The sequence below is a fragment of the Phascolarctos cinereus genome, unplaced genomic scaffold (genome assembly GCF_003287225.1).
Source record: "Phascolarctos cinereus isolate Bilbo 61053 unplaced genomic scaffold, phaCin_HiC Scaffold_4;HRSCAF=312, whole genome shotgun sequence".
In the NCBI taxonomy this organism is placed as follows: domain Eukaryota; kingdom Metazoa; phylum Chordata; class Mammalia; order Diprotodontia; family Phascolarctidae; genus Phascolarctos; species Phascolarctos cinereus.
The window spans coordinates 140,928,164-140,941,584 of record NW_027555847.1 but is presented as its reverse complement, the minus strand read 5'-3'; the positions used below and the strand labels follow the sequence as shown (position 1 = coordinate 140,941,584).

Below are 13,421 nucleotides of genomic sequence, written 5' to 3'. Positions count from 1 at the left end.
AAAGTCCCTGATAGTCTCTAGGATGGAAGGAAAAAAAATATTGCTAATGATTCCAAAGAACACCTAACCTTGCAAAACATGTTGTCCCAAAAGTCTTAGTAACATTTTAATCTTTTAGTACTTAAATAGCTTAAGCTGCACTAAGACTTTCGGGACACTCTTGTATTAAGTCTTGAAATGTGTTTTGTCATGTTTGAAAGAAGATGTGTTCAATGCATGTTAAATGCCATAAAGAAGCAACATCATAAATGTTCACTCACGAAGAAAGATGCTGGTCACATCTTGACCTCTCATTCAAGGCTTTCCCCATCCTGCCCCCCTTGTAGAGGCACTTAGGTGTTGTAGTAGATTATCTACCTGAGTTCAAATCTTGCCTCAGAAACTTTACTTACTATGCAATCCTAGGCAAGTTGCTCTGTCTGCCCCAGTTTCCTCAACTGTAGAATGATAAAAATAGCATTTACCTCTCAGGGTTGTTTTGAGGATGAAATGAGATAATATTTGTAAAACATTCAGCACAGTGCTTGCCACATAGTAGGTATTTAAAATAAAGTCTTCTTTCCTTCATCATGCCTTTGCTAAGAATAGATAACATCACTTCTTAGACCAGGGGTGGGGAGCCGGCGGCCTTGAGGCCTCCTGTGGCCTTCTGGGTCCTTAGGTGTGGCCTTTTGATGGAGTCCAAGTTCTACAGAACAAATCTTTTTAGTAAGGGGATTTGTTCTGTGAAGTTTGGATTCAGTCAAAGGGCCACACTTGAGGACCTAGAAGGCCACATGTGGCCTTGAGACCACAGATTCCCCTCCCTTGTCTTAGACACTAGCACTGGCCAGCACTAGCCTGATCAGAGCTTCTTGCTTCAATCAAATTCAATTCCACAAACATTTATTAAATACCTACTATCTACAAGGCACAGTCCAGGCACTAGGGATATAAAGAATAAAAAGAAACTGTCCTCATCTTCTGACTTCCATGCTACCATTCACAGATAATGAAATGAAGAGGTCATCTAATCATGAACTGAATGGAGCATATACAAAGTAATTTCAAGAAAGAAATCAACTGAGCACATTAGGAAAGATCTCATGTAGCAGTTGTGTTTTGAAAATAGTCAAGAATTCTTTGGTGCTGAGGTGAGGAAGGAGTGCATTCCCAGCACATGGCATTGCTTGTGCAAAGGTGCAGGGGCTGGAAGTGGGCAGCTAGAAAACCAATTTAGGATAGAACCTGCTTTAAGGAAAAAACCATGAAATAAGACTAGAAAGATAAGTGGAAGTCTAATCTGTGATCCTAAGAAGTCCCACTTAGAGGGGACATAACACAGCCACCAAAGAAGCAATTAGAAGACAATGAAAGGCCACGGATAATTAAGAGACAAAATTAATAACTGTGGTAGACAGTAAGGACTCTCTATCATCTTTCTGACTTATACTTCATCAAAGGAGTTGTGTAGGAAGAGAGTTAGAAGTGATGGGAATGTGATTATTAATTATGTTGACTTAGAAGAATTTTCCCCTAGAGAAGGAACCTCGGACCTCTTTGCCTTCAATTTCCTTGCCGGGCTGGACATTGCATTCAGATTAAGGATGAACAAAGATGGAGACTGTAACATGCTCATCTCTCCCAATCCACTTGCATAGACTGTTCTCAGGCTGAGCAAGCAGCCCCTGGCCCCTCTGCTCCCGTGCCCTCCCAAGCGCCCTCTGTGGTTTGCAGGTCATCGTCCAACGGTCTCTCGCTGCCAAAAACCTTTCCCATGCCAAAGGGGGCTCGCTGATGGCTGCGTACCTGAAGATGTTGCCTCTCTTCCTGATGGTGATGCCTGGCATGGTTAGCCGAGTCCTCTTCCCAGGTGAGGGGGAGTGGGAGGAGAGCCATGGCCAGACCATTGACTGAGTTGATTAAAGCATAAACCTTGGAAAGACCATGAGTTTTGGAGCCAGAGGATGTGGGTTTGAATTCCAGCTCTGGTACTTACTCCCCATGCGACCTTGGCCTAAATAATTTAATGTATCTGTGCCTCATTTTCTTGTCTATAAAATGAGGGAGTTGGCATGTCTTCAAAGGCCTCTGATGAAGTATGTTACCTACCTACAGCCTAAGAGGTGATGGACACAAGGTGCAGAAAGAGACCAACTTTTGGGGATGTGGACACAGTGTGGATTCACTTTTGCTCAACTGTGTTTGTTACGATGGTTCCCCAATCCTCCTTCTCTTTAATTTATGGGGTTAGGGTACCAACAGTATTAAATGAAAAAGAGGGCCATTGTCATTTAAAAAAAATACACAAGAGGACAAAAGTTCACAAGGAAGTAGAGACACATAGGTTAGTTTTGAAAGGAACGTGTAGGAATTATTATACGTATTTTTAAAAAGACAGCAATCTGATATGGAGACTCATGTTTCCCTGTAGAACCCTCTTTTTGTGTTCTGCTGCAGGTGTGGAAATGCTTTTTTTGGTGTTTAAGTTCAGAATAATTTTTTTTAATTAGAAGGTATGGACCTAGATGATCATTTAAGGTCCTTTCCAGCTCTGAATCTATGATCCCATGAAGTTGAATTGCCCTTGGGGTCTCAGATTTATTTTCCTGGTGGCTAGAATAATTTTTGTTCAGTTGCTTTCCTGAACCAGTGTCTTTTCTCCAGCTTTTCCCCAAAAGAAACTTCTCCCCAATTTTCATTTTGTTATGGCCCAGTGCAAGGAGTAACTCAATGGTGGTCCAGGCTCCAGTCAGAAATATGCCGGCACCATTGGCCAGAAGAGGGTCAGAACAACCATCTGTGAAATGAGAGGATGAGACTGGAAGATCTGAAAGGTCACTTGATAATTCTGATGTTCCTTGAGCCTATTTGTCATATAAGGTTTATAGGGTCAGAAAATTTAGAGCTGGAGAGATCTTGAGAGACTGTCTTATCCAGACTCCTCCTTGTACAGCTGAGGAAATACTTACTGGCTCATTCATTCATTCAAATGCCTTCAACACCTACTGTATCCCCTGTACTTTACTAGCTATCATCGTTATTCAATCATTTCAGCCATGTCATACTCTTCATGATCCCATTTGGAGTTTTCTTGGCAAAAATACTGGAGTGGTTTGCCATTTCCTTCTCCAGCTCATTTTACAGATGAGGACACTGAGGCAAACAAGGTTAAATGACTTGCCCAGGGGTCACACAGCTAGTATGTCTCTGAGGCTGGATTTTAACTAAGGTCTTCCTGATTCCAGGCCCAGTGTTGTATCCGCTGTGCCACCTAAGTGCTCAGAGGGAAATAAGATGTAGTCTACCATCTTGTTGAGGTTTTCATCTAGTCAAGATAACATTCTGCATTTGCAAAGATAAATATGGCACGCACACACACACATACACATGCTTCAGGAGTTGATGAAGGGGCAGCTAGGAGGTGCAGCAGATAGAACACTGGTCCTGGAGTCAAGAGAATCTGAGTTCAAATTTGACCTCAGATACTTACCAGCTGTATGATCCTGGGCAAGTTACTTAACCCCGATTGCCTTACCCCCCCCCCAAAAAAAAAAGTCAATGAAGATTAAAAGTCTTCCTGCTGAGATTGAGAAGGAATGAGGAAAGCTTCATGGAAGAGGGGCCATTGAAACTTGGTGATGTATTTAAAATTGGAGATATGTTGTCCACAGGGAGTGATGGTGCAAAGGCATTTTGGGTGTGTAAAAGCAGGAAAGTATGAGAAGTATTTGAGGGACAGTGAATAATCCAGAGAGAGTAGTGTAAGAAAAGGCCATAAAAGTAGGTCAGAGCCTGACTGCGGAGGGCCTTGAATGACAGTTTAAGGAGTTTGTATCCCATCCTTTAGGGAAGGGAAGAGAAGAGAAGAAGCATTTATGTAGCACCTACTAATGTGCCAGGCACCATACTAAATAAACACTTTCTTACCACAACCCTGCAAGGGTGCTGTTATTATCCCCATTGTACAGGTGAGGAAATTGAGGCACAGAGAGGTTAAGTGACTTGCCTAGAGTCACATAGTAAGTAGATGAAGCCAGATTTGAACTTGGGTTTTCCTGACTCCAGGACCAGTGCTCTATTTACCATGCCACCTTGGTTTTAGGCACTGGGGAGCCTTTGAAGGTGGGAGACACATGGGTAGGGGCAAGGTGGAGAAGGGAAAGTGCAAAGAAGAGTTCCATTCAGCTTAATAGTTAAACCACAGAGATGAAACAAAAAGAACTCTAAAGACTCCAAGATCTGGTTAACTTGAAGGCAAACTAACCTCCCTTCCTAAATTACTTTGTATTTATCCTGTACATAATAATATGTGTTATCTTGTCTTTCCTGACAGAAATTCACTTGAGAGCTAAGATTGATTTTTTTTTGTATTTTCATCCTCATTACCTGGCATGGTGTCTGGTACCTAGTAGGTGCTTAATAAATGCTGTTTGTTGACTGTTTTATACCAGAAGAGGCAATCATTGGAGTCTGGCTGGCGGGAGGCCTCAGTACTAGCTTCTCACAGCCCTTGCCTATAGTACTGGTAAATTGCAGACATATGGTCAGACTCCATCTGTGATGTTCAAAAACCTCTTCTTACCTTAGAGGGTCCAGACCTTGAAGGGTGGTGGGAAAGCAAATGGAAAAGACTTTAGCTATCTCTGCCCTTTTTTTTCCCTTCAGTTCTGATGGAGAGTCGGGAGACCTGGGTTCTAATCTTTGGTCTATCATTTTAGGAATGTGACTTGGGAAAGTTTCTTGACCTTTCTATGCCTTAGTTTCTCCATTTGTAAAAGGGAGACACTAATGATTTCTGGGCTTACTTCACTGGCACTGTATGGATATCTCGTAAGAAGGGTTTTGTATGCTTCTGGGGTGCCAGAAAATGATTTTCCTGTGCTCTGAGCAGCCAGTTTCACCTTCCCCATTTATATTAGCCTGACAAAGTCATAGATTGAGGATCAGCCTCGTAAGTGGCTCAGATGGGGCTCTGACCCATGCCTTGCTAGATTTCCTACATTTCTGGCTCCTGGCCCCAAGGCAGGCTGGGCCTGCCCAGAGCTCAAGCTTCCTAAGCCTTTGTCCAGCCATATCTATCTTGCTCTTCCCCATGTGTTTTCCTTCACAGATTTGGTTGCCTGTGCTACCCCTGAGATGTGCCAGAGAGTCTGCGGCAACTCCGCTGGATGCTCTGATATCGCATACCCCAAACTTGTTCTGGAGCTCCTGCCCATAGGTATGACCTCCTCACCTCCCATGAAGACTACAGTGAGGAGGTGGGCTTTGACATTGACCTATTCTGGGTTCTGGTCATAGATAAATCTGAACTCCAAGCTAGGCTGGGCTCAAGGCTTGGCTTTAGGCTCTGGGCACTAGACTGCACTACTTATAAGTATATCACTTGCTACCCAAAATAAAGCAAAAAGCAGAAGATAACCTAGTGGCCTCATCCTAAGAGGAGCTGATCAAGGTCCCTCCTGTCCCCCCCCAGAGGACTCTCCACCTATTCCCCAACTAGCCCAAGATGGCAGGCGTTGCTAAAAGCAGAGCCTGGGGGCTGTTGGAGAAGAATGGAATGGGTAACAGCTGTTACCAAGAAGGAACTTGTGTTCCACCGTGGTCTTTCCTCTGCCTCCCAGGGCTCCGGGGACTGATGATGTCCGTGATGGTGGCTGCACTGATGTCCTCCCTCACCTCCATCTTTAATAGTTCCAGTACCATCTTCACCATGGATCTCTGGCTCCATTTTCGGCCCAAATCTTCTGAATGGGAACTCATGATTGTAGGCAGGTGAGGGGGTGATGCTGACCTCACCCCACAAATTCTGGCCCTCTTTGAAGTCGTATAGCTTTTTCGGGAGGAGACTAAGGGAGCAATCCATGCTGGACAGGAGGGAGGAAACAAAACTAAAAGATACAGTAATCCACTTCAAGTTCCTAGAGGTAGAACACAACTAGCCATTTTTCCGTCATGGTTGAATGGGGGCGTTTAGCAACCCCTGCCATTGTGGGGTAGATGGAAGGGAGTTCTTTCAGGCATAGGGGAGATCTTTCTCAGTTGCCCTTTCAAGCGGGGCAATCTTGGACTGAGGCCACTAACCATGAGACTGAGGAGACAACGGAGACTAAAGGATATCTGCATCTTCACATTAAAAACATAACATGTGAAACATGTGCAAATATCTTGCAAATAAGCACCTCCATTACATTCTTGGAAGGTGCCATGATACCACCTCCCTGCTCCCTCCCCTCTGCCACATTGACTTCCAAGGCTGACCTAGAAGTTTTCTGGCTAAGTGGGTAGGGGGAGGCCTTTCCCTATGGATGGGTAACGGAAGAGAAGGGAGAGCTAATGTTGGGCCTTTCTCTGGGTGGGGCCTGGCTGGACCAGAGTGTTTGTGCTGATGCTGGTCGTGGTGTCCATCCTCTGGATCCCGTTGGTGCAGGCGAGCCAAGGTGGTCAACTCTTCGTTTATATCCAGTCCATCAGCTCTTACCTGCAGCCTCCAGTGGCCATTGTTTTCACCATGGGCTGTTTCTGGAAGCGAACAAATGAAAAGGTAGAGTTTGTAGATTCTACGTTTGCAGAAATGTCTAATGTCAAGGTCGAAATGAGGCCTCGGAAGATCAAATGTGGCCCCTTTGCACACAGAATATCGCAGCTGCAGTGGGGATGATGGGCCTTAGAACATAGATGATCACAATTGGGAGGGACTTTAGAGAAATGAAAACAAAACTTCTGAATAGGAAGAAACTTCCACAAAATCCCAGGATTTCAGAATTGGAGAGGATCCCCACCATGACCTACTTAACAAGCAGCTATCCAACCTTTGCTTGAAGACTTCTTCACCTCTGCCTCTCCCTTACAGTTCCATTTCATTTAAGAGGACTTTTCTGATTCCCTGAGATGTTAGTGACCCCCCTCATGCCCCCAGATCATTGTATATTTATTTCACATATGTCTTATATTCACTTATATGTGAACATGCTAAGAATCCCCCAGGAAAATGTAAGATCTTAGAGGGAAGAAACTATCCCACTTTTGTCTTTGTATTTCTGGCCTAAAGCCTGGCCCAGGGGTGGAGAACCAGTGGCCCCAAGGTCACGTGTGGCCTTCTAGGTCCTGAAGTTCAGCCCTTGGACTGAATCCAAACTTCACAGAACAAATCCCCTTAATAAAATTTGTTCTATAAAACTTGGACTCAGTCAAAAGGCTGCATCCGAGGACCTACAGGGCCACACACGGCCTTGTGGCCCCAGGTTCCCCAGCCCTGGCCTAACCTGTTGTAAGCCCTTCCTTACTCTTTATTGATGGATTAGTTGATTGGCTCAAATGAGGGGGGAGCGGCACTCACTAGTTTAGGGAGGTTTTTCTTTCCTGTTTCCCCAACTAAGAACATAAGATGTCAGCCCTGAAAGGGACCCCAGAACATAGAGCCTCGGATTTCAGCACTAAAAGGGGCTTGGGAACATAAGAGCATAAAATGTAAGAATCAGAATTTCAAGACGGGAGCATAGAGTGTCAGAACTTGGAAAGAAGAAAGGAGGGAGCCAAGCATTTATTAAGCACTTGCTGTGTGCCAGGCACTGTGCTAATTACTTTACAAATATTATTTCATTTGATCCTCACAACAGCCACCCTGGGAAAAAGGTGCTATTATTACGCCCATTTTACAGATGAGGAAACAGAGGCAAACAGGTTCCACGACTTGCCCACAGCCACGCAGCTGTGGCCAGTTTTGAACTCGTCTTGCTGTCTCCAGGCCTAGCACTCTATCCACTGTCACATCCACCTGCTTCTAACGTAGAATGTCAAAGCTAGAGAAGACTTAGAACAGCAAAGGGGGCTAGGAGCATGTCGTTGCATTTTGCCATCTGGAGAACGCTACACTTAATGAACAGGACTCCTGGACTCTAAGATGCCTTTGTCTTGCTCGACAGGGGGCCTTCTGGGGTCTGCTGGTTGGCCTGTTCATAGGAATGATCCGGCTGGTACTGGATTTCATCTATGTGCAGCCTCAATGTGACCAGGTCGATGAGCGCCCAGATGTGGTGAAGTACGTTCACTACCTCTACTTCTCCATGATCCTGTCTGTCGTCACACTGGTCACCGTGGTCACCGTGAGTTGGTTCACAGAGCCACCTTCTAAAGAGATGGTACGTTCAGCTTCGGCTGTGGAATTCAGGCCCCACCCGGCCTGCTGGGTGCTGAGGGTGGCCAAGGCCAGATAGTCTTCAAGTGGACTTGGGAAGCCTCCCTTTACCCACTATACCCAAGGCTGCCCTGAAAGCACATTCCTGGTGGTGATGATGAGGCATTAGGGAGGGGGACAGGCAGTAGCTTCTACCTCGTGGACTCCCAAAGTCAGACGCACAGGCCATATGAGGTGGGAAAAACCTGAGAGAAATTCCTCACAGGCTGCGTCTTCTCCTTAGATCACTCGTTTGACCTGGTTCACTCGCCATGACCCCTTGATCCAGGAGGAACAGGTATTAGCAGACCCTTTCCCTCCGAGCTTCTCCAAGAACATGACCCCAGAAGGCAGCAGCGCCAGTGCCCGCTTTGAGATCACCCAGGATACGCCTTCTAAACTTCAAAGCAGTGAGTTAACCCTTAACTTCTTGCCTTTGTATGATTTTAAAATATTCTTCGCTTAAAGACACAGAGGCTCAAATGAATTATGTTTGTGCTACAAGGGATACAGCTCCATCCATTGCACCACCAACCTGCCTCTCCACCCACTGCACTCTCGGTGCTTATTATTTTATTTGGTCATATGAGGGATACCAGTGAGGAGCAGGCAGCAGCTTCCACCTCCTGGATGCCCAGAGTCAGATGTGCCCACTATCATCTAGAAGGAAGTTAAGAGAAAATTCCTTGCACGCTATTTCTTTACAATCCTTTACAGTCTTTGCTTCTGATAGGTCTGATAGTTTGATAGGTCAAAACTCTTTATTCTCTTCCCAAATATCAGCAGCATTTCTCTCTTCCCCCTTTTGCTCTGGTACTCCTTTTTAGGGGCCTTCTCTCAACTCCCTTGGTGATTTCTCTCATGGGAGACCAGATCTTTTTTCTTTTTTTTTTTTTTGGTAAGGCAATCAGGGTTAAGTAGTAAGTGTCAAGTGTCTGAGGCCAAATTTGAACTCAGGTCCTCCTGACTCCAATGTCCGAGCTCTATCTACTCTGCCACCTACCAGTCCCCAATCTACTTCTTGAAGAAAATATTCATAATATATGCATGTGAAACTTCTGCAAATAAGCCTCTGTTCTCTCATCTCTTGATCTTGAACTACATCTTCCAACATTTTTTTCACCATTCTCTCCTATTAGCATTGAAGCCACCAGAGACAGTAAAACTCAGCTATCACTTTTCTACCTCCTCACGCATCCTTAAGAGCCATCCCTTTATTTAGTCCCCATCAATTTCACTACCTGAGGGTTCATAGTGCCATCTTCCATCCTAGAGACTTGACTGTGTCCTTCTCAAAAGTGGCTCTCCATCAGTGGGCCCTCTTGTTGGAAGCAATGCTACTGAGGTTGCATTAGAACATGTCCTGTGGAGTATAAAGTTCCCTTGCCATCACACTGGTTTGCTTAGGACCCTGAATTTAATCCTTCCAAAGGTATCACAATGGTCCCTGATCTTCCTCCTGCCAGTCTTGCCTGGCCCAGGATGGGAATGCCACAATTTGTTGCAGAGGAGGTTCACTAAGGACTCTAAGTCACACTACATTTCTCTATAAGTTAGACCTGTACCTGAGGATCCACTGTCCTTAGAGTTTCCACCGGACTTCCTAGCCATAGTTTTCACTGTCTCTCAGAGGCACAGTTGGTATTTTATGGTTAGAGAAACAGGCATAATGAGCCACCACATCTATGTCTTCAACCCAGGACAAGCAGAACATGGTATTTTTTTTAATTGTAGATCATTTGTTTTAGGCAACACTACCGAAAAATCATCCAAAGTGAAGAAAGCCATCATTTGGCTTTGTGGAATGGATTCTGAGGCTAGTGAGACATCTATGAAGAAACCCGAACCTATTGTGACTTCTTTAGAAGAAAACTCTCTTGTCAAAAGGATTCTGAATATCAACCTGATCATCTGTATTAGTGTGGCCATTTTTCTCTGGGGCTACTTTGCCTAATGATGGTATTGGGGGTGGGGTGGGATGGGTTTCAAGGTTTTACTCTTCCTGATTTTTTTATTTCATGAAAACAGTGGTTGGTGGTTTTTTTGTTTTGTTTTTAAAAACCATTATGGTGTTGGTGTTTTCTAAACCTTTAACACAAATGACTTTTAGGTCTGAATTTTTGTGAGAGAGATGAAAAAATATGAGAAAGGCAAGCCATCTCCATTTCTCAAGTCCTTTGCCGGAAAAATGTACACAGTTCAGTGATTTGAGAGATTTTAAATGACAGAAGAAAAACCCACAGCTGTTACTTATCCATGCTCTGTTAAAGGGTGCCCATAAATAAGGTGTGAAATGAGATGGAGCTTAGCCAAGGGAAGGGGTCACTGAGCACCATATTGTGTTAATTTCTTTACACATTTTACTTTTATTGTTTAGAGAGGTAGCTTTGGCATAGTGGGTAGTGGGCTGGCTTTGGAGCCATGAAGACCAGAGTTCAAGTCTTGCCTGACACATACTGGCTGTTATTTGGGGCATCTCACTTAGAGAAGCAATTCTAAGACAATAAATTATAGAAAAGGTGGCAAGGAGGGAACTTCCTCATCTGGGGTATCTATCAGTGAAATCATAAGTATAGTCCCTAATCAGGGAACCAACCAGGAAATCCACTTCTGTTCCTATCCTTGGGCAAGTCATTTCCCTTCTCTGAGCTTTATCTTCCTCATCTATAATATAGCGTGTCCACGTGGGAAGGAGTAGGCATGGAGAAAAGATTGAACTAGATGATCATTAAAGGTCTTTTTCCAACTCTAATATTCTCAGGCTCTATAGATTATACCAAGGGTCTTCATCAATCAGCTTTCTCAACCAGCTAGGCTTAATAGAATCTAAGGAATAGATGGAGAACAATCACCCGACCACAACCAAGAAAGAAGTTACGGAGCCTACAGATTCTGTCTCCTGATTTCAGAGACATTAACCCAGGGAAACTCCTTCCCTCTTCCCCCAGAAAAATAGAGGGGCATAGGATAACTTTGGATCACAAAGATCCACTTCTCTACCCCCTACAAAGTGTTTAATATAAGATGGCCTATCCCTCTACTCTTGGGCTATATCCTTAATTGATCTAATGATTAGCCACTGTTAGTCTGAACACATTCACTACTTCTCAACTAGCAAAAATCCCTCCCTCTTTCTTAATCGCTTTGGAGGGAGAGAGGAATTTTGTGTGTGTGTGTGTGTGTGTGTGTGTGTGTGTGTACATGTAGATGTGTATGTCAAATTAGCAATTATCCAGGCTCTCTTCCTCATCAGAAAGCTTATAATGTACGAGTTACCTGTTTACGTTCACATTTGTACTGTATCACTTGGCCCATGTGTGATAAAGGACCTGCTGAGCATATTTTCTCCTTTTTCTAGCCTCATATGGTGTTCTGTGACTTTTAAATAAAATCGTTACCAGCTCACACATTGGTTTTCTCAGGCCTCCCAACACAGCACACCTGTGAAATGGGCATTCTCACACCCAAACCCCAACAGCCCTGGTCTCTGGATAAGTAGCTATTCCTGAGGCTAGTTTCTTAAAGGAATGCTCAGAGGATGATTTTCATTTTCTTTCTCCCAGCAACTTTAGTTCTTGGAAATGAATGGTGAGAAATGGATGAGATGGTTCCCTGCAAGTAACTTTGAGTTGTAGAAAAATCAAGGAAATCTAAACATTTCCAAGGCTAGCCCCATGCTCTTGTTTCTCTGCCTGCTCCCTTTTGGGGATACATCAGGAAAGGGTGAAAATGACCAGCCAATCCACACTAGTTGTGGTCCTCAGGGATACATGACCTTTTATTACAGATTTTCCATGGAAAACCAACCCAATGGCTGGCTCATCTTCTCATGGTTACCATTCCAAAGGCCTGGTTCCCAGGGGTCTTGTTGGAATTGGATGGGAGTAACTGGAAGGGGCACAGTAGGATTATCAGCCAGCTGAGATGGCACATATCCAGGCTGAAGGCCCGGGCTAACCCAAAAAAGCAGCAGAATGGAACAGGGAGCTCTCGAGCCTCTCGCTCCTATCACTATTGCCACTGTCCTGGCCCCCAAACACTTGGCTTCTGGGGAAAATGGATAGCAGAGCCTTTAGACCAAGTGTCTACTTAACTACTTGGTAAATAATGGTAGCCATCAACCAGGAGCAAAGATAACTCCAAACATCCTAGCCTGCTATCTATCAATCTTGCCTTCCATGCCATGTTCTTCTTTGACTTCCTCCTAGACCAGGTAAACTTCTGAACTCCCAGGCTAAGGCTGTTTGTTAACGCTTGTTTAATATGAGGATAAAGACCTAGGGCACTGGTTATGATTACAGCATAATGGAATGGAAGGGGATCACCATCCCCTTGGTGATCAGGAAACAGACTTTAATTTTCAACCTTTTCATTCCTTGTGGTTTGTAAGGCTATGGTGTAGACAGGGCAGGAAGCATTTTTTTTTGTTGGCTTTTTGGTGAGGCAGTTGGGGTTAAGTGACTTTCCCAGGGTCATACAACTAGTAAGTGTCAAGTGTCTGTGGCCAGATTTGAACTTGGGTCCTCCTGACTCCAGGCTGGAGCTCTCCACTGTGCCACTAGCTGCCCTGGAGGGAGCATATTCTGAAAGGCCCTTTTTCCACAGGCTGAGAGTGAACCCAATCTAACTTCCCTCTCAGACCTCTCCTGGGTCTGGCTGCCCACGGCGTTGCCCCACTATGGTCACAGTCATACCTGAAAAGCATTGCAGGGGGTTAATAAGCAGGGGCTCTGTAGACAGAGCACCTCTGGAGAAAGGCCACCAGAATGGTGAAAAAAAACTGAGATAGTGCCTTATAAAGGTCAATTGAAGAAACTATGGCTGTTAAGCCTGAAAATTAGAAGACCTAATTAGGGTTGAGGGTGTGAAGGAAATAACAGCTATATTCAATGACTCAGTGCTATCAGCAGATGCTCAAATATTCTACAAATTACTACTAACAATAATAAAATAGGGGTGGGCAGATGAAGTCGGTGGAGGTGGGAAAAAAAGTACTTACCAGCTGGTTCTCAGGAATCAGTACCAACCCTGGCTGCTTCTGTGGGGTCTTGTTCTTCAATAGCACCTTGGCCCTTAAGTTAGAAAATCTCCCTAACCTCATGTAGCTTTGGGTGGGGTTTTCCTCTCTTGCATCATGGGCTTAAACACGGAACAGTGCTGCGGGATTGTCAACTCCCTCCTGAAGCCTGAAATCATAGCATTAGAGCTGAGAGGGATGGTAGAGATTTTGCAGCCTTAAATAGTAATACAATGTATCTACCAAGTG

At 44.5% G+C, this 13,421-nt stretch overlaps 1 protein-coding gene across 2 annotated transcripts in view; it reads left to right on the top strand.

Moving 5' to 3' along the window:
- Positions 1 to 10,109, top strand: part of SLC5A11 (solute carrier family 5 member 11) — a 41,804-nt gene extending 31,695 nt beyond the window's left edge. For both annotated transcript variants that reach the window (XM_020995628.2, XM_078152652.1), the window contains 7 exons: positions 1,717 to 1,852; positions 5,093 to 5,200; positions 5,604 to 5,754; positions 6,355 to 6,523; positions 7,905 to 8,120; positions 8,400 to 8,565; positions 9,904 to 10,109. In XM_020995628.2, the coding sequence (XP_020851287.1) occupies positions 1,717 to 1,852; positions 5,093 to 5,200; positions 5,604 to 5,754; positions 6,355 to 6,523; positions 7,905 to 8,120; positions 8,400 to 8,565; positions 9,904 to 10,109 (1,152 nt within the window). The remainder of the gene's footprint in view (positions 1 to 1,716; positions 1,853 to 5,092; positions 5,201 to 5,603; positions 5,755 to 6,354; positions 6,524 to 7,904; positions 8,121 to 8,399; positions 8,566 to 9,903) is intronic.
- The last annotated feature ends 3,312 nt before the right edge of the window (positions 10,110 to 13,421 follow it).